The sequence below is a fragment of the Gallinula chloropus genome, assembly GCF_964237585.1.
Source record: "Gallinula chloropus genome assembly, chromosome: Z".
Lineage (NCBI taxonomy): Eukaryota > Metazoa > Chordata > Aves > Gruiformes > Rallidae > Gallinula > Gallinula chloropus.
The window spans coordinates 60,818,328-60,839,492 of record NC_140089.1 but is presented as its reverse complement, the minus strand read 5'-3'; the positions used below and the strand labels follow the sequence as shown (position 1 = coordinate 60,839,492).

The 21,165-nt window shown below is 43.0% G+C and overlaps 1 protein-coding gene across 1 annotated transcript in view; it reads left to right on the top strand.

The window, feature by feature from the left end:
* Nucleotides 1-1,420: 1,420 nt before the first annotated feature.
* DOCK8 (dedicator of cytokinesis 8) overlaps nucleotides 1,421-21,165 on the top strand; it is a gene marked incomplete at both ends in the record, with an annotated part of 90,883 nt that continues 71,138 nt past the window's right edge. Inside the window, 2 exons of the mRNA XM_084278292.1 lie at nucleotides 1,421-1,473; nucleotides 20,347-20,449. Coding sequence (XP_084134418.1) covers nucleotides 1,421-1,473; nucleotides 20,347-20,449 — 156 coding nt within the window. The remainder of the gene's footprint in view (nucleotides 1,474-20,346; nucleotides 20,450-21,165) is intronic.

The following is a 21,165-nucleotide window of genomic DNA, read 5'->3' as shown; positions in this document are numbered from 1 at the left end:
TGGATGAAGTTGAGACCCATGCTAGCTGTGTCAGCATATCAGCTTCCTTTAAGGAAAGAGTGCCCAGTTGCACTGGTGATGTTACACTCATCTAGCAGTGATGTTGTAGGGAGATGGAATATGAGCAAACATTAGCAGTCATTGTGTCTTGCTGGCAGACACTGAGATCGTCACAGTTTTTCTGTTGGTGTGAACCTCCAGATATTCCTACCCTACCAGATGGCAGGTATTTATTACTGAACCAATGGTGTATTTTGCCAAGGATGCAAACTGTGTTTGGTTTCTGTTTCCCTTTTCAAACGAAATCTGAGTTCTGCTTATCTGCAGAAGCAGTGAAATCTGCACCAAGGCTGAGAGAAACATTACTTTGTAACACAAGAATGAGATACTTATTAAAAATAGGTTTTTTAAAAAGTTGAGCTGGAAGCACAGGTGAAGAGAACATCAGCAGGACTTTGTGCCAAGCTGAGCTGCTCTCTGGTGTTGTGTTTTCCTTACACACTCAATTAGTTCAGGAGCAAGAGAGACATATCCTGGGTGCACGTGTGTATTGGCAAAATACCATCCCAGGTAAAGAGCTGGCACCTATTCATGCGTTACACCTTAGTGTCTCTACCTGCCCGAACAGCTCCATCCGTGTGTCAGCGGGGCCGAAGGACCCTGGCGATTTCCGCTGCCTGGAGGGCCGTGGGTGCCGCTCTGCCCTGCCCCGAGCAGCCCGGCCCGGCCCTGCCCTGTCCTGCCCTGTCCTGCCCAGGGTCCGCGCCAGCTCCGCCGGGGGAGAACGGCACGGACCGGCGGCGCCTGGGTGCGGCGTGGGGCGGGGCTGGTGCCCAGCGGTGCCCGCTGCCTCCTCAGAGTAGCGCTTGACACTCGGGCGCGGGTGTTTAATACCCGCACCGATGTTTCCAAAAGAAAAGGGGGTATGGAGGTGCCTAAGAATTTCCGCAGCTGTGCACATTCACAGTACAAGGTGTCTTCCCTCCTTACTGCGCTTACTTAAATGCCTGACTTCCCCGCTGCTTCCCTCCGGATCCGTCCAAACCATCCACGGGCGGGCCGGGTGTCGCCTGTGTTAAACGGGGAGGTGAAATTCCTGCCCCCTCCCAGTGCCCGGCTTCGGTACCACCCGCGGGAGCCATCGGGCAGAGTCGCCGGGGCTGGGCGCTGCCGCCCATCGGGGCAGAGGGGCAGCAGCCAGCTGGGTACGGGCAGAACAGGCACAGGGCCTCCCACTCCGGCCAATTTCAGTAAGGAAGGTGAAATGCGGAAGTTGCCACCCAGACTATCAGAGGACCGTCGGGTTTTTAGCCCGGAGCATGCAATTAAGAAAACTAAATTAAGAAAATAAAGCCGCCCTTCGTGCGTACAGCCGGCGTCGGTCCTCCTCGGCAGCCGACAGCCGCGGCTGCTCTCCCTTATGGCGACTTTACCCGCCGCAGACAGGAGGGCGTTCGCCCTGAAAATCAACAGGTAAGGAAGGGGCTTTCCTCGTACCGCGCAACTACTCCCTGGCAGCTTTCACCTGAGACGCGGCTACGGCGGGCGGTCGGGCTGCGGGAGCGGCGGCAGGACGGCTCCTCCCAGGGAGAACCCTGGGGCGTGGAGCCATCTGCCAGATCCCGATAGCCGGGCTGGCTCTGCCCGCTGCCGGGCAACCTTCGGGTCCTCCGCCGGGCTGCTCCCGCGACCGGCAACCGGCCACCCTGGGCGCGCCCCGCCGGCCCTCTCCCGGCCCCGCGGAGGTGCACCCCAGCGTGCGCTCCTGCGGATAAATTTGGCCTGATGAAGGGTACACAGGCGAAGCCGGCTCATGGGTTCACGGCCTCTGTCTGTGAGGAAATACCCAGTCTCAGTCCGGGAGTTTACTCCCCGTTTGTCCTGTTCCAGTGATCCCCGAGCCTGCGGTGGGGGCGGTGAGGAGCTGCTCGCTGGCTGCAGGGCGGAGGGTCGGGGTTCCTCCTCCACACGCAGCAGCAAAACAAGCTGGTGCCTAAATTAGCGCTCCTGGGAAATAAAGGTTTTATGTAGGACATTAATGCTGCAAGGACATACAACGCAGGGATTATTTTGCTCTTTCCACCCTTTCACCTTGAGAAAAAAAAAAAGAAAAAAATCCTTCTGATTTAAAGTAAATCTACCTCACCCGTTCTCCCAATAAACCAAATAAACTAGAGGAGTTCAGCTATTGGAACACCATGCTCTTGCAGCTGAGCTTGCTGTCTGCTAGGCTTGGGGAAGTGCTGGCTCTCAGCTGGTCTGTGCTCTGTGGTGGTGGTAAGAAACCAAGACAATTATTTTCATGCTGTTTGGTTAAAGGATAACACAGGCCTCCTTGTAAGAGTCTTGTCAACTGAGTCAAAAACTGTTTCCAGGGTGTTGATGTAAGTACAAGGTAACTGAGTTTCCCGACACATAAAAGAACAAATAGCATAATGGTAATGTAAACTGAGGGTAAGTCTCTGTGCCAGAGAGAAAAGTATGTGGAGAAACTCCACCTCCTCAGCAATTTATGGAAGACATGGAGTTTGCAGTCGCAGAGGATAAAATTAGCTCCTCAGTGGTGTGCCTTTCCCATGGCAGTATACACATCAGTGTACCTTTCTGTATCCTTGGGGAATGCATTTTAAATTTGTGGTGAAACATTCACAAGAGCAAGACATCATATTGAGAAGCCATCAGATGAGCGCTTCGCTACAGGATCCTGCCACGATACCTGATAATTTGGAGACTCGGTTGTCTAATATTTAGAGGGCTTGGGTTATTTTCTTTCTTCCTATTTTTAGGGTCAGCTTTCTGGCAGCTTTTCCCAGCTGTGATGATGGTCACTGTTCATCTGTGTGACTAAATCCTTGCAAAATCATGGAGTCATACAGTTAATCTGGCTTCATTTCACAAAAGCTTTCAAAAGGTTTTGCTATTTTTTTAATTTGTTCTAATTTTTATTTTCTTTTAATTCACTAGTGAAATAGTGCCTTCTGTAGCAAATGGAATGTTCAGATATGTTACTCATCATGTTCTGAGCATGATTCCCATCTGCATGTTTATTTTGCAAGTAAGAATATTCTCTTTCACACAGTATGGTAGAAATTACTTATATTTACCAGCAGAAAATAACATTTCCCTCTCTTCAAAAGGTCATTTTTTCATGAGTTAGGTGAGTAGAGTGTCACTGACATTGGAGTGATATAATCTTCACAAGAAGTGTTTTTAATGCGGTGTTTTGGGCTGGTTTTTTCAAGAGGGATTTTCAGAACAAGAGGACTGATAGATCACTATGTTAGCTTTCCTGCTTGTACACAGAAGGCTAACTTGCAGCTATGACATTTTGTTCCTCTTTCTTCAGAGTTCCTGAGTTTACTTCTTCAAAATGCAGTTCTTAGTGAAAGCTGGCAAGGCATTAATGGCAGGAGTTATTATGTTGCCTGTATAATTGATCTCCATTCAAGCAAGCTCTTCTCCTGCTCTTTCTCTTATCAGTGGCTTGACTAAGCCATACAGTTTTTAAGAGGGCCAGCAGAATGTTAGGTTCTGTGTCAGTTCATCAGTACAGTATCAGCTGCCTCCCTGCTATTTATGAAAGGTGTGCCCTGGTGTGTTCAGTGAAGTATGATAGATATCTCACCACCTTATGGACTGTCCTACACACACTGCTCTGTAAACAATTAACAACATGATCAGAAATGTTGTGTTAGTGGTCTTATGATTTGAAGTTAGTGTAAGTTATCAGTCATGAGTGTTGGAGCTGCAGATGCTTGAGGAACAGTTCTTATATGATGAGCATCACATTTGTTTAAAACAAGATCAAACCTTAAAATAAGGCCTTCTAGTGCCTTCAAACTTATAAGTTGCATATGCAACCTGCCCACATAACCATGTCTTCCTACTTCTTTATTCTTCCTTCCACCCATCTCATGTCTGTTGCCCTAGTCTGTTGCTTCCTACCTTTTTTAGTCCCGCAAACGCTTGCACATATGTTTTTAAGGCATATATGTGAGCAGTTCCTTCTGGTTTAATGGGATAATTTTTATATAAAGGGATGTGTATCTCATACATAGTAGTGAAGGAACAAGCCTTTAGAGTCTCTCAAATTAGGCAGCATTCCTACTATTGATCCAGAGCTAAGTTGCAGAACACTGAGCAGGACCTCAGAAAACATCCTCTTCAAATAACATTGACTTTACTATGTGATAAATTAAAATTTTGTCCAACTTACGTTCTTTAAAACCAAGCCAAGAGTACCTCTTAAGTTGTAACTGTCTTTCTGAATGGCCTCTCACATTGGACAAAGGGAGGGGAACAAAACTCTCATTACTGTGCAACACTGAAAGGCCTGTGTGGCACTCACTGAGCGCATCAGGTGATTGGAAGGCATCAGTGGACATGAAACAGCAGATCATCCTTGTTGATTCCTAGGTAGCAATTAGAAGGCATCTGGATTGTGCGTTGTAAATGTGTCCATTTTCCAATCGCAGCATTTATACTTAGAAGTGAAGAAAGCTGAAAAATAATTTTGTAAGCTGCTGAGGAAAAACCACACATCATTGGTGAAAGTGTGGACTCTAACATATACCAGCAGCATGCATCTGAGAGGCCATAAAAGCTGAATTTTAATCAGTTTACCTCAGCAGTGTGTTAGGATAAACATAGCATTCACTGAAGGGATTTTCTATTTTTATTCCTTTATTTAGCTAGTGTAGTTTGGTATTTTATCTCCCACAAAGATCTTGCAGTTACTTGTTTTGATTCCAAGTGAACAAAATTGTGCATTAGGCACCCACCTGGGGCCCTGGCCACCAGTGCTATATGTTTGAAACGTTTTGACACATACATTATGAAACAGAGACTATTGAGAGCAGCAATATAGCTTCCTAACATATCACTTAACTTTCAGTCACGTGACTCAGGCAATTGAAACCCCTCCCAACAGACATACTCCTCAACTGTCTCTATAGGCAACCCACGTCTGCATTTTACAAGTGCTATAGAAGAAATTTTTAGCTTTTACTTCTATAGTTTCATTTCCTTGTCCCTGCAATTGTCTGGTTGCCAGACAAAATCTTCTGCTCTAGTTTTAAGAAGTGTACTTAAGGATAAATTTACATGCACAGATTTATATTAAAAAAAAACCCAAAACCAAACAACTCACACATTCAATACTAAAACAAGCATTCAGGTAAAGTTTTAAAATTTTTAAAAGCCTATGATAAAAGTGAAACCCCTGCCCAATCCTCAAACTGTACTATGAATTCTACTTTACATTAATAATGACAACATATTTGAATTATTTCTACCCAAAATTAAAAGGTCAGATTAAATCCTTTATTGTATAAAGTTTTGGTTCTGAAGTTTCAAAAGAAATTATCCTAAGTGGCAGAGGCTGTTGCAGGTGTCAGTGGCAGAACAGACCATTTCATGTGTACTCTGATGGCAGAGTTCTGTTCGGTGCAATGCCTTTATGGGGCTGAGGCCACCATCTTGATTGAATTTCAGTAAAACCCTTTTTATACAGATATAATAAAATGCCAGTAACTTACAAGCATTGTCTAGGTTCCATTGTATTTCTTTTAAAATTTAAAATGTATTTAAAAAACTGCAGAAAGAAAATCATCCCTTTCTATGTACAACAAATCCATGTAGCAAGCATAAGGATCTAGCGCATTTTTAAAACAATATGGTAAGTCTCATGGTCACTTTCTTAAATAAAGTAAAACATTATAAAAACATTAATAAAATTACCAGTCTGCTGTTAGCAAAGGCGTTTTCTGTGTTGCTGCATATCTGAAATATATGTTCATACTTTATCAGCTTCTAAAAGCTGCTTGTAGATATAGCCTTATCAAGTATGACCATGGTCTTACAGTATGTAAAGTCAGTACAGTGGTAGTATTCAAAATCCTGTGTTCACTTTTACGGAGTCAGCTTAATTCAAGAAAGACAGTGGAAAAGGGGGGCACACTTGATGAAAGGGTTGAATCCTACTTTAACCTAAGGAGTTACACACCGGGAATCTATGTAAGTGACTACAAATCAAGTTAATAAGCCTTTTCAGGTTTACATTCAATACAACTTTTTGTAAATTGATCAAATAATAACCCATTTGAATTAGTCTAAAATCCACGCCATAAATATACAGTGCACAGAATTTACCTTAAAGATCACCTAGTTCCAACCCAGCTGCCATGGGCAGGTACACCCTCCAACAGACCAGGTTGCCCAAAGCCCCATCCAGCCTGGCCTTGAACACTGCCAGAGAGGGGCATCCACAGCTTCTCTAGGCAACCTGGTCCAGTGCCTCACCACCCTCACAGGGAAGGATTTCTTCCTCATATCTAACCTAAATCTACCCGTTTAGTTTAAACCCATTAGCCCTTGTTCTGTCACTACACTCCTTGATAAAGAGCCTCTCTCCAGTTTTTCTGTGGACCACCTTCAGGTACTGGAAGGGTGCAATAAGGTCTCCCCAGAGTCTTCTCTTCTGCAGACTGAACAAACCCAACTCTGTCATCCTGTCTTCACAGGAGAGGTGTTCCAGCCCTCTGATCATCTTTGTGGCCCCCCTCTGGGCTTAGTCTAATGGGTCCATGCCCTTCTTGTGCTGAGAACCCCAGAGCTGTTCTCAGTACTACAGGTCGGGTATCAACAGAGCAGAGGGGGTGAATCACCTCCCTTGACCTGCTGGATACGTTTCTTTTGATGAAGCCCAGGATATAGCTGGATTTCTGGGATGTTCATGCTGAGCTTCTGTCCACTAACACCCCCAAGTCCTTCACCTCAGCGCTGCTCTCGATCCCTTCATCCAATATTTGGGGTTTGCCTGGCCCATGTGGCGGACCTTGCGCTTGTCCTTGCAGAAGTTCATACAGTTCACATGGGCCCACCTCTTAATCCTACCAGGGTCCCTCTGGATGGCATCCCTTCCCTGAAGTGAAACACCACCACTCAGTTGAAACTGCACTACTCAACTCGATGTCTGCAAACCGTTTATGGCTCTACTTGATCACTTCACAACTTACTGCAAGCTGATTTCTCCTAGCTTTTTATGGCATCATTGTTTTGGTGTCTTCTGGATTTGTATTGAGCAAAAGGAATAGGTTGCACTTGGCTCTAAAGCAGGTGCAGAGGAGAAAGAGAAGACAAGGAGCTCTGCTCCTTCATACACTACTTATAAAGACCAGCCCTCTCTGCAGCCTCTGCACATAGGTGCTCTACATCCCATCTCACCACTGTTTGAACAAGGCAATCTGAGCAGAAAAGGAGGAGTTGGGACCATGGTTTTATCCCTGTCATATCAGTTATGACCATTCATTGTGTGTGACTAACTAAACAGCTACTGAATGCCTCACACAGCCTTTTCCTTGGGTTTAGTAACCTATCTCCTTTTGGGACATTTTTACAGGTACTCCTTCACCCCAAGGAGAGGTGTAATCTGTAGGGATAGTAACCTTCTAAACCTACCACAAAGTCAGGAGTATTAAAGCTAGCTAGGGATGGATCCTTTCTATTGTAAACAGCTCTGAAGATAATAGAGGGAACTTCCTAATGCCTGCGAGGTTATCTTTTCATCAGCCCTAGGGTTAACTCATTTGCCTTTGCTAGGGTGTTTCCAGTGAGCAGTCAAATTAGAGTGAATCTGTGTCAGTGCAGCGCTTCAAAACATGTTCTACAACTACATTCGAGCAAATGACAAATTCAAGTGGTATAGTTTGGCTGTTCCCTCCGTATAATTCAAATCAGTATCAGCTGATTTGCATCTCACATTCTGTCACTGATGATTGCCAGAAAAGCCACGCTTTTCTCTCCAGAGCTGTGTGTCCGTCCTTCAAATGTTTCTACTTCTGGTGGGGAACTGTGTGAACATCGCTTCCTCTTCTTGCAGAGGTGGATTGTAAATCAGTTAGAGTAAGCTGAGGAAGAAGCAGTATTATATATAAAGATTATGCCATAGGGTATTAATGAATGGTGCTAATACAGATTCCTGTAAGTACCTGATCATTTTTCAAAGGTGAGATTATTCAGGATGCTCTTACTGGATTTGATATCCTATTGTTCATCACAAAGTCTAAATGCACAGACCTTTCCTCTGGAACGCTGTGCACAGTTTACAACATTTCTGCTTAAAATGCATCTTCTAACTTTTAGGAAATAGAAAAGAAAGAGTAAGAAGATATCCTCTTAACTGATTTTCAGAGGATACTAGTGCCTTGGTTTATTGACAGTGGTTTACTTTTTGCTTGTATTGTTCACCCTGAATTTTATGATTCCTTTTGCAGTGGTCTGCCTGCTACACAACAAAGTGCTAGTGGCCACGAAGGTAGGGGATTGGTGACAAACTCAGGTCCACCTTGCCAAATCTCAGTCAAAATTTACAAATGCAGGACAGATAGACGGCAGCAGGTAAGCAGCTGCAGAAAAAGCAGTTGATCATGCAAGCAAAATACTGTTGAGGCAGATGTTACTTGCAGCTGTTGTTAGGAGGAAGCCAACCTTTTCATCTGGCTGAGTACTCAAATTGTATTTAAAATATAACCATCTATTTTCTGTTACAGTTTTTTTGAAGACTGGTATTTATACTGTACTTTCACATTGCTGCAGTCACTGGAATCAGACATCATAATCCCTGCGACACTATTAGAATACTGAGGCTTTTGCTTTGTCTCTGGAAGATGGCTGGCAAGCACCTTCTGAATAGAAAAGCTGCATTTTAAAATCCTTTCTAAGATCTTTTGTCCCTCTTAGAGGACACTGGAGAAGAGAAGTCTGGGCGACCTCATTGCAGCCTTCCAGTACCTGAAGGGAACATACAAACAGGAGGAGAATCAACTTTTTAAAATGGTAGATAATGGCAGGACCTGGGGGAATGGATTGAAGCTAAAGGAGGGAAGGTTTAGATTAGGTGTTAGAGGGAAGTTCTTTACAGAGAGAGTGGTGAGGTGCTGGAACAGGCTGCCCAGAGAGGTGGTGGATGCCCCATCCCTGGAGGTGTTCAGGGTCAGGTTGGATGGGGCCCTGGGCAACCTTGTGTAGATCCAGGCCTGGAGGTTGGTGTCCCTGCCTGTGGCAGGGGGGTTCCAGCTCTGTGATCCTCGGGGTCCCTTTCAACCCATGCCATTCTATGATTCTATGATTTTTAGATTTCAGATGTATGTATACACTCTGAAGTCGAGATTGCAATTTATAATGTTCTTTTTTTATAGTACAGGCAATCCTAGGGTTACCCAAGCAGAATGTAGTTGCAAATGAGAAACATCTTTATGTCCACCAGGTCCTGTGCATGAACATTCCCTATTTATCCTTCAAAACAGTTTTCACTTTCAGAGGTGAAGGCCAGCCAGGAAGAAATATTTTATTTTGTGTTTTATACCCTCTACTGCTTCTAGATTTTACGATCACTAAAAATTATGGTTCATGAGCATGATCATGCTTTTTCCTATTCTGACTTGATTGGGGTTTTTTTGTTTTTTTTTATATTTGAAAACACACCGCAGACTATACTGTTGTTTGTAGCAGTGAGAAAAAGGATAGCCCATGAAAAGTGTTTTCCCAATAACATGCTCACACTAAACACCTGCCGTCATGAATACTGTTGCAAAAAAACCCCCAATAGGTCCAGACCTGGATCAGCCAAGTTCATATAAAAGAAGTCCACAATAGTTTACCTCACAACCTTTGTAAAATAATATTTGCACATAACAAAGAACATGGTTTCCAGACTTTTTATGATGAGTCAGCACACCTGTACTAGATATTAGGTAAGAGTTTATTTCAGTTGTCACATGCTCTGAGCTTTACAATTGTTGTAATAACAAAACTTCACATTTAGAACATTGTTAGAATAAAATTTAACCTTTCCCCATGTGTGAAATTTTCCAGATGAATGGCAAAGTGAAATTCAGTTTGTAACTTATGATATGAAATGCTATGCATCGTCTGAATGTATGTGTGAGGGTGTATGATGTAATCTCTATGGAGTTTGTTCCTGTAGTGATAGCCAGCAGACAAAAAAAAACATTATTTTTAACAACATAGCTTTTAACTAACTAGAAAAATCCCAACTTATGGTTTTCCTGTCACAGAAGGTCACAGTAAAGTTCCACAAATCTCTGTTCTTATGAAATGAGGGGCCAAAATATTAAGCATTTTTCAATTTCTCTGCCTTTTGCACCATCTCCTCCTTTGGCTTTTGAAGTACTCACTGTATTAAAGACCCAGCTGTGAATATATTGTGAATTTCTTTGAAGTTTTCAGTCATGAAAGAGAAAAAATACACTTTATTTTTTTACCTTGTTGATACAAATACCAATTGTATCCCTGATAAAAACGAAAACAACCCTGTAGGAGCAAGAGGAAAGAATATCCCTAGAATAACACTTACATAGTCTTTATCATTACTCTTAATGTTTTACTTTACTTTTTTTTTACTTATTATTAATAATTGTTTATTAGGAAGAAAGTTAAAATAAAGTAGATAAAATATTAAACTTGGTACAGGTTTTATGATTTTATCAGCATTATGGTAATATTTTATCAGTGAAGTCCTTGTGAAGCTCAGAGAATACATGTGAGCTGGAAGAGAAATCCTTGCATTTATTTCTTGGGAATTGGTAGGATAGGCCAGACAAAACAAGTCTAAAACCATAAACTGACACTGTTGTATGACATTCCAAGTTACAGTACAAAAGGAAGATGGCGTGTATGTCCACTAATGCATTTGACACTCTCCAAAACAATATCCTTGCCACTGGAGATACATGGATTCAACAGATGGACCCCTTAGTGGTCAGGTGGCCGCAGTGAAAGAGTTGTAGTCAATGGGGTTAAGGTCCAAGTGCAGAACAGTGACAAAGGAAATTCCTCAGGGGTCAGAATTGAGACTGTTGCTGTTCAACTTGTTTGTCAGAGATGGACAGTAGGATTGAGTGCACCCTCGGGAACTTTGCTAATGACACCAAGCTAAGTGGTATGGTTGACATACTGGAGGGAAGGGATGCCATTCAGAGGGACCTTGACAGGCTTGAGAGGTGGGCCCATGTGAACTGCATGAACTTCAGCAAGGCCAAATGCAAGGTTCTGCACATGGGTCAGGAAAATCCCAAGCACAACTACAGACTGGGCAAAGAATGGATTGAGGAGAAGGACTTGGGGGTGTTGGTGGACAGAAGCTCAACATGAGCAAGCAATGTGTGCTTGCAGCCCAGAAAACCAGTCATATCCTGGACTGCATCAAAACCACTGTGACCAGCAGGTCAAGCAAGATGATTATGTCCTTCTACTCTGCTCTGTTGAGACCCAACCTGTAGTACTGAGAACAGCTCTGGTGTTGCCAGCACAAGAAGGACCTGAAGGGGGTCAACAGAAGAGCTGGTGAGGGGCTGTTAATGAGGGCATGAGGTTATCAGACGTGGGGTAATGGGTTTAAACTGAAAGAGGGTAGATTTAAGTTAGATATGACAAAGAGTTTCTTGACTGTGAGGGTGGTGAGGCACTGGACCAGGTTGTGGGGAGAAGCTGTGGCTGCCCTTCTTTGGCAGTGTTCAAGGCCAGGTTGGATGGGGCTTTGGGCAACCTGGTCTGTTGGAGGGTGTCCCTGTCCGTGGCAGCTGGGCTGGAACTAGGTGGTCTTTGAGGTGGTCTTCTAACCCAAAGCATTCTGTGATTCTAGGAATGTTCTTGAAGTTGCCCTTGTTGTCCCTGTTGTAGAGGATCTAAGATTTTGAAAAACATTTAAACAATTTAGCAAGGCACAGGCCAACCAAAAAGAAGTAGGCCATAACTACAAAGTTTTGCCCTGGAATGTGCACCTGTAGAGTCTTCTGAAGAACTGCAATGCATGTTTGTTGTTCAGCCAACTCAATTTAAATTAACATTTAACGAAGAACCATTTGGTACTGTCTCCCATGACATCCTGATAACAAAGCTGAGAGACCATAGGATAGATGAATGGACAGTGAGGTGAGTTGAGCATTGGCTGTCAGACTGAGCTCAGAGGGTCGTGATCAATGGAGCAGAATCTGACTGGAGACCTGTGACTAGTGGTGTTTCCTCAGGGCTCAATGTTGGGTCCAGTCTTGTTCAATATCTTCATTGACAACCTTGATGAGGGAATAGCATCCACCCTCAGCAAGTACACTGATGATACACAGCTGGGAGGAGTGGGTGACATGCAGAAACACTGTGCTGCCATTCAGAGAGACCTGGACAGGCTGGAGAGTTGGGCAGGGAGAAACAGGTGAGGTTCAACAAAAGCAAGTGTAGAGTCTTGCACCTGGGAAGGAATAACCGCTTGTATCAGTACAGGCTGGGGGATGACCTGCTGGAGAAGAGCTCTGTGGAGAAGGACCTGCAGGTCCTGGTTGATGACAGGTTGGCCATGAGCCAGCAGTGAGCCCTGGTGGCTAAGAGAGCCAATGGGATCCTGGAGTGCATCAGGAGGAGTGTGGCCAGCAAGTCAAAGGAGGTGATCCTTCCCCCTCTACTCTGCCCTGGTCAGGCCCCACCTGAAGTATTGTGGCCAGTTCTGGGCTCCTTGGTATAAAAAAGACAGAGATCTCCTGGAGAGAGTCCAAAGAAGGGCTACAAAGATGATGATTAAGGGCCTGTAACATCTCCCTTATGAGGAAAGGTTGAGTGAGCTGGGACTCTTCAGTCCTGAGAAGAGAAGACTAAGAGGGGACCTAATAAATGTTTATAAATATCTTACGATAGGGATGCAGGGGGAATTGGCCAGCCCCTTTTCAGTGATCTGTGGAGACAGGACAAGGGGCAATGGCTGCAAGTTGGAGTACAGGAAGTTCCGCACCAACATGCGGAAGAACTTTTTCCCAGTGAGGGTGACAGAGCCCTGGGACAGGCTGCCCAGGGAGGTGGTGGAGTCTCCATCTCTGGAGATATTCAAGACCCGTCTGGACGCCTATCTGAGCGATATGAGCTAGGGAGCTGCTTTGGCAGGGGGGTTGGACCTGATGATCTCTCGAGGTCCCTTCCAACCCCTACGATTCTATGATTCTATGATTATACCTTAACCCTCCCTTATTTTGAGAACCAGCCAGTCAACAGTGCATTCAAAAATGTCTTCTCAAATGTTGATTCATAGCTTTTCTCTATTATCCATGGAGCACCGTGATTAAAAAGGACATTAACGCATGGTTCATCAAAACCAAATCCTAATCCTAGTCTTCAGTTTCTTTGCATGGCATGAAAGTATGGCTGTCCTTTTCTTCTACCACCAGGATTAGAAAATTATTTTTTTATAAGTGTTTATGGAGAAACAGTGAAAGAGAGCAACAGTGAAAAATCTTCACTGAAAAGATAGCATGCATGACCTGGAACAAAAATTAAAATTGATTCCTTTCCTGTTTTACTTTGTAACAACCTGCCGGCATCACAAAGTCAACAGTTTCCTTTTGGAGTCGTCTTTCTTTGTTCCTGCACATTCTCCTTTGAGAAAATTGTGGTTAAATTTCAATGATCTTGAATAGGATCTTCATTGCCTTAGCCGATACAGAGTTTAAAAGTGGTAGACCCCAAAGTAGGGGTGTGCCAGAGGTTGTATAGGTTAACTGAGCCATCAAGGAAATAGTTACCTAGTTCAGATTGACCACTGCTGTAAGCAGTGACTGACAAAGCAGACCTCTCGTGCCTTAAGGAGTAATTAGAAACTGAGAAGAAAAACAGGCAGTTCCACTGCTGGTAAGAAAAGAACTTCTAAGCAAGATTCCCATATTTGCTAGTTAAAGATCTGGATTGTTGCCCAAAACTTTGTGCTTGTGTGTGGGAGTGGAAGAGAGAGATAGGTAATCGTTACCTTGTTCTCTTCAAGGGGTTTTTGTTGCGTGTTTTCATTTTATAACTAGAGAAGTTTTATGTCCAGAAAAAACCCCAAAAGCTAGTTGAGAATTTTCTATGTCAGTGTAGGACGAAAGGGATTACTCCCCAGGCTAGCCAAGACTGACTATTTCACTTGTTAAGCAAAAGTCGCTGTTTTACTTTAACATTCCACCATCTATACATATTTAAATGTTAATGTTTCTTCATCTTTGGGGATAGTTCTTATAGCCTCCTTTTATGTAATTTTTTCATCTTTCCTTGCTGTCTAATTGTGTATGCAGCTCTTGAGGAAGACAACTCACTGTTCCTCAGAGTCTGCTGGAAAGGATTGTAAGGGTGTTAAAGACTACTCTTCCTGCCTCCCTCTTCTAATAGTAACTTCTAATAGTAGGTAACTTTGGATAACTTGATCCAGCAGGTATGTGAAGCACACTTTAAAATCAGGGGGTTTTTTCTGATTTCCACTAATAGATTAAAGCTGTTGGTTTTCTGGCTTATTTCTAAATTGTTGTTCTGTGTTTAAGTTTTCATATTATCTACATACTAGCAAAATACCCATTGTGTGTGCTCTTAAACTAAATATTTCAAATAACTATATTGTTGAGCAGAATTTACAGTGAAACTACAGAAACAGCTTTATGCATTATGAGCATTTATATAATTTTAATTACAGAACCAAGAAGTTTCAGCCACAGGTCTAAGACATGTTAGAGAAAATAAACAGCTATTTTCTCTTCCTTTCCTTATACTGAACCTAGTTCCAACCAATAACCTAAACCTCCAAGGTCCCAGTTCTGCAGTATGTTCTTCCCTGAGAAACCTCTCAGTATTTGACATAGAAGTTAGAACTGATTTTAAGAACCTCTAGGTGTAGTCTGTTACTTTGGTTACACTGCTGTTTTAATTAATTATGCAAATGGTACGCTTTGCATTGGAGAGTATTTGTGCAAGACAGACTATGTCTCAACTTCTTGTTTGCAATTCAGGGGAATTGCATTAACCAACAGGACAGACACTGGTGAAATTCTGATTAATCAGCACCGGTTTGGTTTTTAAACCAGTGGTCTGGTGACTTCCAGCTTTTTTTTTATTTCCCCCTCCCCTTCCCCCTCCTTTTTTTTCCCCAGAAAAGTACAGCATCATCATTCAGGTGGGGTGAAGGCCACAAAGTGAAGCAATGAACTCAAATTGACACTGCTTTGCTCCAACATGATGGAGGATACAAGGACCTAAAAAATACAGAAGACCCTTAGGCTGTCTTCATCTTCCATCTTCCCATAGGTTTTACACTGTCTTGCAACATACCATGTGAATGCTGACTGCGAATTCAGCAGTTACTTTTGTGGATAAAAACCTCCCCCAAATCTACACTGTTTCCGTTTCAGTTAGTATTTCCCCTTTATCTCAAACAAAGGGACAGGTGCCAAGATGAGATGTCTGAAGAGCTGTTGATGCTGCTGTTGCCATGGGCCTGTTCTCTAAGTAGTTCAGAGACATGATCTGTGTTCTCTGTGTGTTGTCACCATGGTATCACCAGGTGGCCACTTCCAGTATCTTGTTGCCATTGCAATAGGAATATTTTTCTTAATAGTTCATTAGATCTTTCTTGTTTCAATTTAAGCTGAGTACTTCTCCACCTTATGAACATTAATCTGTTTCCTTTACAGATTTCTATTTTTTGCATGGTCAAAGACAACTGCTCTTTCACCTCAATCCTCTTTTGTAACACATCTGTTGTTCTCAACCCTTCCCAAAATTTTCAACATTCTGACTACTCTCTTTTGAAGCCTTTTAAATTTCATTGCATCTTACTCTGTGGAGTTCTAAGTGTGTACATCAGCCTAAGGACTGTTTCACTGGCTTAAATAAACGGAAATAACTTCTCTTTTTCCTCACTAATGGTACTTTGCTAGTAAATGTCCCAGTATACTCTCATAGCTTCTTCTGTGGCATGGCTATTTCATTTCTCTTTTTGTATTTATGCATTTGATTAGTTTTTTCTTCCTAGGTTTAAGGGTTTGCATTTGTTTTTATTGTATCTATCCGTGCTGATATCAGACTGATAAATCCATATCAGCTTATGAAATTCAACAAGGGCAAGTAGGGTCCTGCACCTAGCAAGGAATAACCCCAAGCAGGGGTACAGGTTAGAGGCTGACCTGCTGGAAAGCAGCTCAGTGGAAAAAGATCTGGGAGTCCTGGTGGAGAACAGGTTAACCATAAGCCAGCAGTGTGCCCTCATGACCACGAAAGCCAATGGCATCCTGGGATGTATCAAGAACAGTGTGACCAGCAGGTCCAGGGAGGTTCTCCTCCCACTCCACAATGCCCTGGTGAGGCCTCATCTGGAAATGTGTGCGCAGTTCTGGGCTCCTTGGTTTAAGAAGGACAGGCAGCTACAATAAAGGGCTACAAAGGTGTTTAGGGGACTAGAACATCTCTCTTTCAAAGAGAGACTGAGGGACTTGGGACTTTTCAGCCTAGAGACTGAGTGGGATCTATCAATGCTTATCAATACTTGAGGGGTGGGTGTCAGGGGGATGGTGTCAGTCTTTTTTCAATGGTGCCCAAGGACAGGGTAAGAGGTAATGGACACAAACCTGAATATAAGAAGTTCCACCTAAACATGAGGAGGAGCTTCCTCACTGTGAGGGTGATAGAGCACTGGGACAGGCTGCCCAGAGGGGTTGTGGAGTCTCCATCTCTGGAGATAGGCAGAACCTGCCTGGATGCTGTCCTGTGCAGCCTGCTCTAGGTGATCCTGCTCTGGCAGGGAGGTTGGACTAGATTATCTCCAGAGGTCCCTTCCAATCTCTATCATTCTGTCATTCTGTGATTCTGTGATCATCATTACCTTATAATTGCCAGTAATATACCAATAGCTGACAAACCTTTTGGACCATAGCTTCCTGCAATCCACAGTTTCTAGTTGCCCCCCATACACTTCATAATCAGACTATTAATAAACAGGCATTGCTAAGGTGATGTACGTTGTAATCTTAACTGTGATTCCATGGTCTCCTTGCATCAACTGGAGACCACAGTTTGGGACCTAATGTTCCAGCTACTCATAAATCAATTGTCCAAAAAGTTGCTCTACTTCCTTTTTCGAGTGTCAGAGACCAGCTGACTGGTCCATGATTATATGGGATACAGTTGCCATTTTTCCTCCAATTTTTACCACATAGCTAGTCCATTCTTGCTGCTAACAGTGGCTGTAAGCCTTCCTTGGAATCAGACAGGGCTGCTATTCAAGCTGGGAGGGTAAAAGTATGGCCACAGAGTCACAGAATCAAAGGGGTTGGAAGGGACCTCAAGAGATCATCAGGTCCAACCCAAAGCCATGGCATACATAGATGGACTGCCACCTCCACAAAAGCTGGGGTACTGTACATGCTAGTTTAACGTTACCACCATTTAACACTAGCATCTGAGGTAGCTGTTTGATCAGAAAACAGCCAGTCTGGAATTATTGAAGAGCCGTCTAGAAATAACACTGTTTTCACCTTGCTTTTCAAGTTTTTGAAACTTTCCATGCTGAGCTCTTGCTGTAACACCCACCTTTTCTCTGTGTTAGGGTAGCTAATTTGTATGTTAGGTTTAGCTGCTTTTCACAGCTGTGTCTTTCCTTAGCCTGCTCCTAGTAGATCCTGCCAATTATTTCTGAGTTGCTTCAAACCAACTTCGCTGTCTTCTGTTGTTCTTACTGTATTTCTTCCCAGTGATAGGAAGAACGTGAAATCAATCACTTGAACCACTGTTAAACTATTTGAAATTCCCATATGTAGATTACAGGGTTCTTCTTCCCTTGGTTTATTTTGGAGGTTCTTCCTTTCAATATTGGACAGACTCTGGGACTAATGTTGGTGCTCTTGAGAAATGTATTTTCTCTCAGTTAGCTGGGCTTGCACAGACAGCAAATTTGGCCCTCAATCCACACGGTTCCTCTTTTCTAGATGAGAATTCATACCATTTCCTCTTCAAAGAGTCTGATGAGCCCGTATCTGATGTAATTCAGTGATATATCATTGTTTACTGCAGCAACTCCTGATATTCATGTAACACAGTTTTTAACATACTTTGAGCCAACATCTGCTGCTACATTTATTATTTAAATCACTAACAGGTACTTCTGCGCAGGGTAGAAGCTGACTCAATTTGAAGGAAAATAGTAATTTTAAATAATCTGAGTTTTATGTTAGATCTTGCTGTCCTGGTTTTGGTCAGGATGGAGTTAATTTCATTTGTAACAGCGGATGGAATGCTGTGTTTGGGAGTTAAAATGGGAGTAATGCTGATAACACCCTGATGTTGTTAATTGCTGTCAGAAAGTCAAGGACTTTCTCAGCTCTTCATGAGAAAGGAGGGGCGAAGCCAGGACAGGTGGCCCAACTGACCAACGAGAGTATTCCACGCCAATTACGTCCTGCCCAGGATATTGGGGGGCTGACAGGAGGAAGGCCGAGGGCGGCTCCGGGATGCGCAGTTCTTGGGGGACGGTCGGGTTCTGGGACGGCTCTGGGTGGCACGGCCTGAGTTGTGTGGTTTGGTGAGAAACTGCATCGTGTATCAACAGCTTCATATATTTTTGCTCTAAAGTCCTGTTAGCATTGTTATATTGTATCTTTCTGTTATCTTAGTAAACTATCCTTATCCCAACCCACGGGCCTCTTAATTTCTTGATTTTGGGGTTATTTGCCCCTTCCTTTTCCCTTCCCTTATTTCTCACCCCTCCCCCCCCCACCCCCTTTTCCCTGCTCTTTTCCTTTAAGGAGCAGGCAGCTGCGTGCACCTTGGCTCTCAGCCAGGGTGAAACCACGACAGTCTTTTTGGTGCCCAACGTGGAAACCACGACACTTGCCATGTACATTCACAATCCAGAATTATGTGCAATGAGAAGATGAGTAACAATAACTGTGATGTATAAGTACTTTTCTTTTTAAAATAGAGCAAAAATAGACTAAAGAATGCAAAGATTTCCTTACTACATGGCTTCTTGTTTATGTAATTATTGAGAGCCTTTTAAAAAATCCCATTTAATCCTCTCTGATTTTTGGAATACCATTGATGAGTAGGAATTTCTCTTCCAAATGGGAAGAAAAGGGATCCTGGGGTGCATCAAAAGGATCGTAGCCCACTCTACTCTGCCCTGGTCAGACCCCACCTGAAGTACTGTGTCCAGTTCTGGGCTCCCTGGGATAAAAAAGACAGGGATCTCCTGGAGAGAGTCCAAAGAAGGGCTACGAAGGCGATTAAAGGACTGGAGCATCTCCCCTTTGAGGACAGGCTGTAAGAACTTGGGCTGTTCAGCCTTGAGAAAAGAAGGCTAAGAGGGGATCTTATTAATGTTTATAAATATCTCATATGTGGGGCAAAAGGGGAAATAGCCAGCCTCTTTTCAGTTGTCTGTGGAGAAGGACAAGGGGCAATGGCTGCAAGTTGGAGCACAGGAAGTTCCGCACCAACATGCGGAAGAACTTTTTCACAGTGAGGATGACAGAGCACTGGGACAGGCTGCCCAGGGATGTAGTGAAGTCTCCATCTCTGGAGATATTCAAGACCCATCTGGATGCCTATCTGTGCAATATGAGCTAGGGAGCTGCTTTGGCAGGGGGGTTGGACCCGATGATCTCTTGAGGTCCCTTCCAACCCCTACAATTCTGTGATTCTGATCTGTCTGCAATTGTTGCTGCCTCCTTTTTTCACTTGGAAGTTGCTAAAGTGCATCTTGATCTTTTAAAAATTTTGACCTGCATGTTCATGGTGAAATATAGTGTAGATGTTTTGTTACTGTTTCCTGACAGATTATTCTTAAATCATATCAAATAAGAATTGATTTCTTTCCATGAGAAATGACCAAGCTACTCTGATTACTGAGTTTTCAGATTGGGTACTTGCTCTGGGATTTCTAAAGAATTCTGTACCGGCCTCTTTCTGCTCCCATTTAAATAAATGAATTAGCACGTTCAAAGTCTTTTCCTCAGATATTCAGTTGATACAGTACAGGCTGATTTTTAAATTCATGCTTTGATTTGTCTTGTGCTTTTCACAGCAGACTTCATTATTAAGTCTGGGATGACACTGCTCAATGAGTGGTCCTGTCTGGTTTTTATCCCATGGTTGATTAAAATGGGTCATTAAAATATTTTCCTCTGTGATGTTAATTTTTCTTTCCCTGCTCTATTATTCTGCATCTCTGCTTTGCAGAAATGAATCTGCAAGTATTACTGTACAGGTTGCAGTCACATTTCACTTAAGGGCAAGCTTATTCTTTCTTACATAGCCTTTCCCATTTGCAAGGGCTGCAATACAATGATAGAAATCTGTTGGAAGAGTATCAGAATCTTAATTATGTATGACTGCAAATGTTTTTTGAGATTTGCATCAACTTCAAATCAAGAGGAGTCTAGAACATCATAAAAATACATTTCTAAGCACTGGGACAGCGGACTAAACTGGTTAAAGTCCAGCACTTGGAATTTGTATGGCGATAATTGTTTTTTCTCTGCTTAATTAAAGGCACTCCTCTGCAGAAATAAGAAAGCAATTTACTCTCCAACCGGGTTTTGCACAGTTCTGTCAACGAAGCTTAAGTACCCCTGGCTTTTCTGCTCTTCATCTGGTAAGTTCTGGGTTTGTCTTATTTATACAGGTTTGGCATGTATATTGTTTAATGCTTTTAGGAAAATTAAATGATCCTTTAAGTTGTCTTTCTTTCCGCTGGCTTCAGCGCGACGCTGTTAAAACATACTCCCCAGTGATCTGAGGAAATTATGCACTTGAAAAAGCTGAAAAATGTCCTTGGAGTGTAAAATAGTCTTTCTGCATACTACTATAAATCAACATTAATTAGTGAATATCAGAATATATTACATCCTTTCCTTGCTGGAAACATTCAACCCTATGAAGTAAATGGATGGGATGGTGATCACAGCAAAAGGAGTTCAGTGAATAAAGAGATAAAAAGGAATGGTAGAGGCTCAGCTAGCTTGACTTAATACACAGCATCCAGAGTTAGCAGCAGAGATACCACGCTGACCTGTTTTTCAGTGCTGCAGAGTAAGCAGGTTAAATGAGAAATGCTACAGTATATGCCGCGGTAGGTACAGATGTAATTGAGTAGACTGTTAGATGTCTTCAAATCACCTCCAGCTTTCCACACGTAATCCCCCTCTAAAGAAGCCAGGCCATATGACACTGCCCTCATGACAAAGGGAAAAAATGCTAGATCTTTTTAATTGCCTTTCAAGAAGATGGGTATTCTGCAAACCCACAAATAAAACTCATTTGGATACCCTCCTTCTTCCTGCCCTTTTAATATTTTTTTTCTTATTTTCA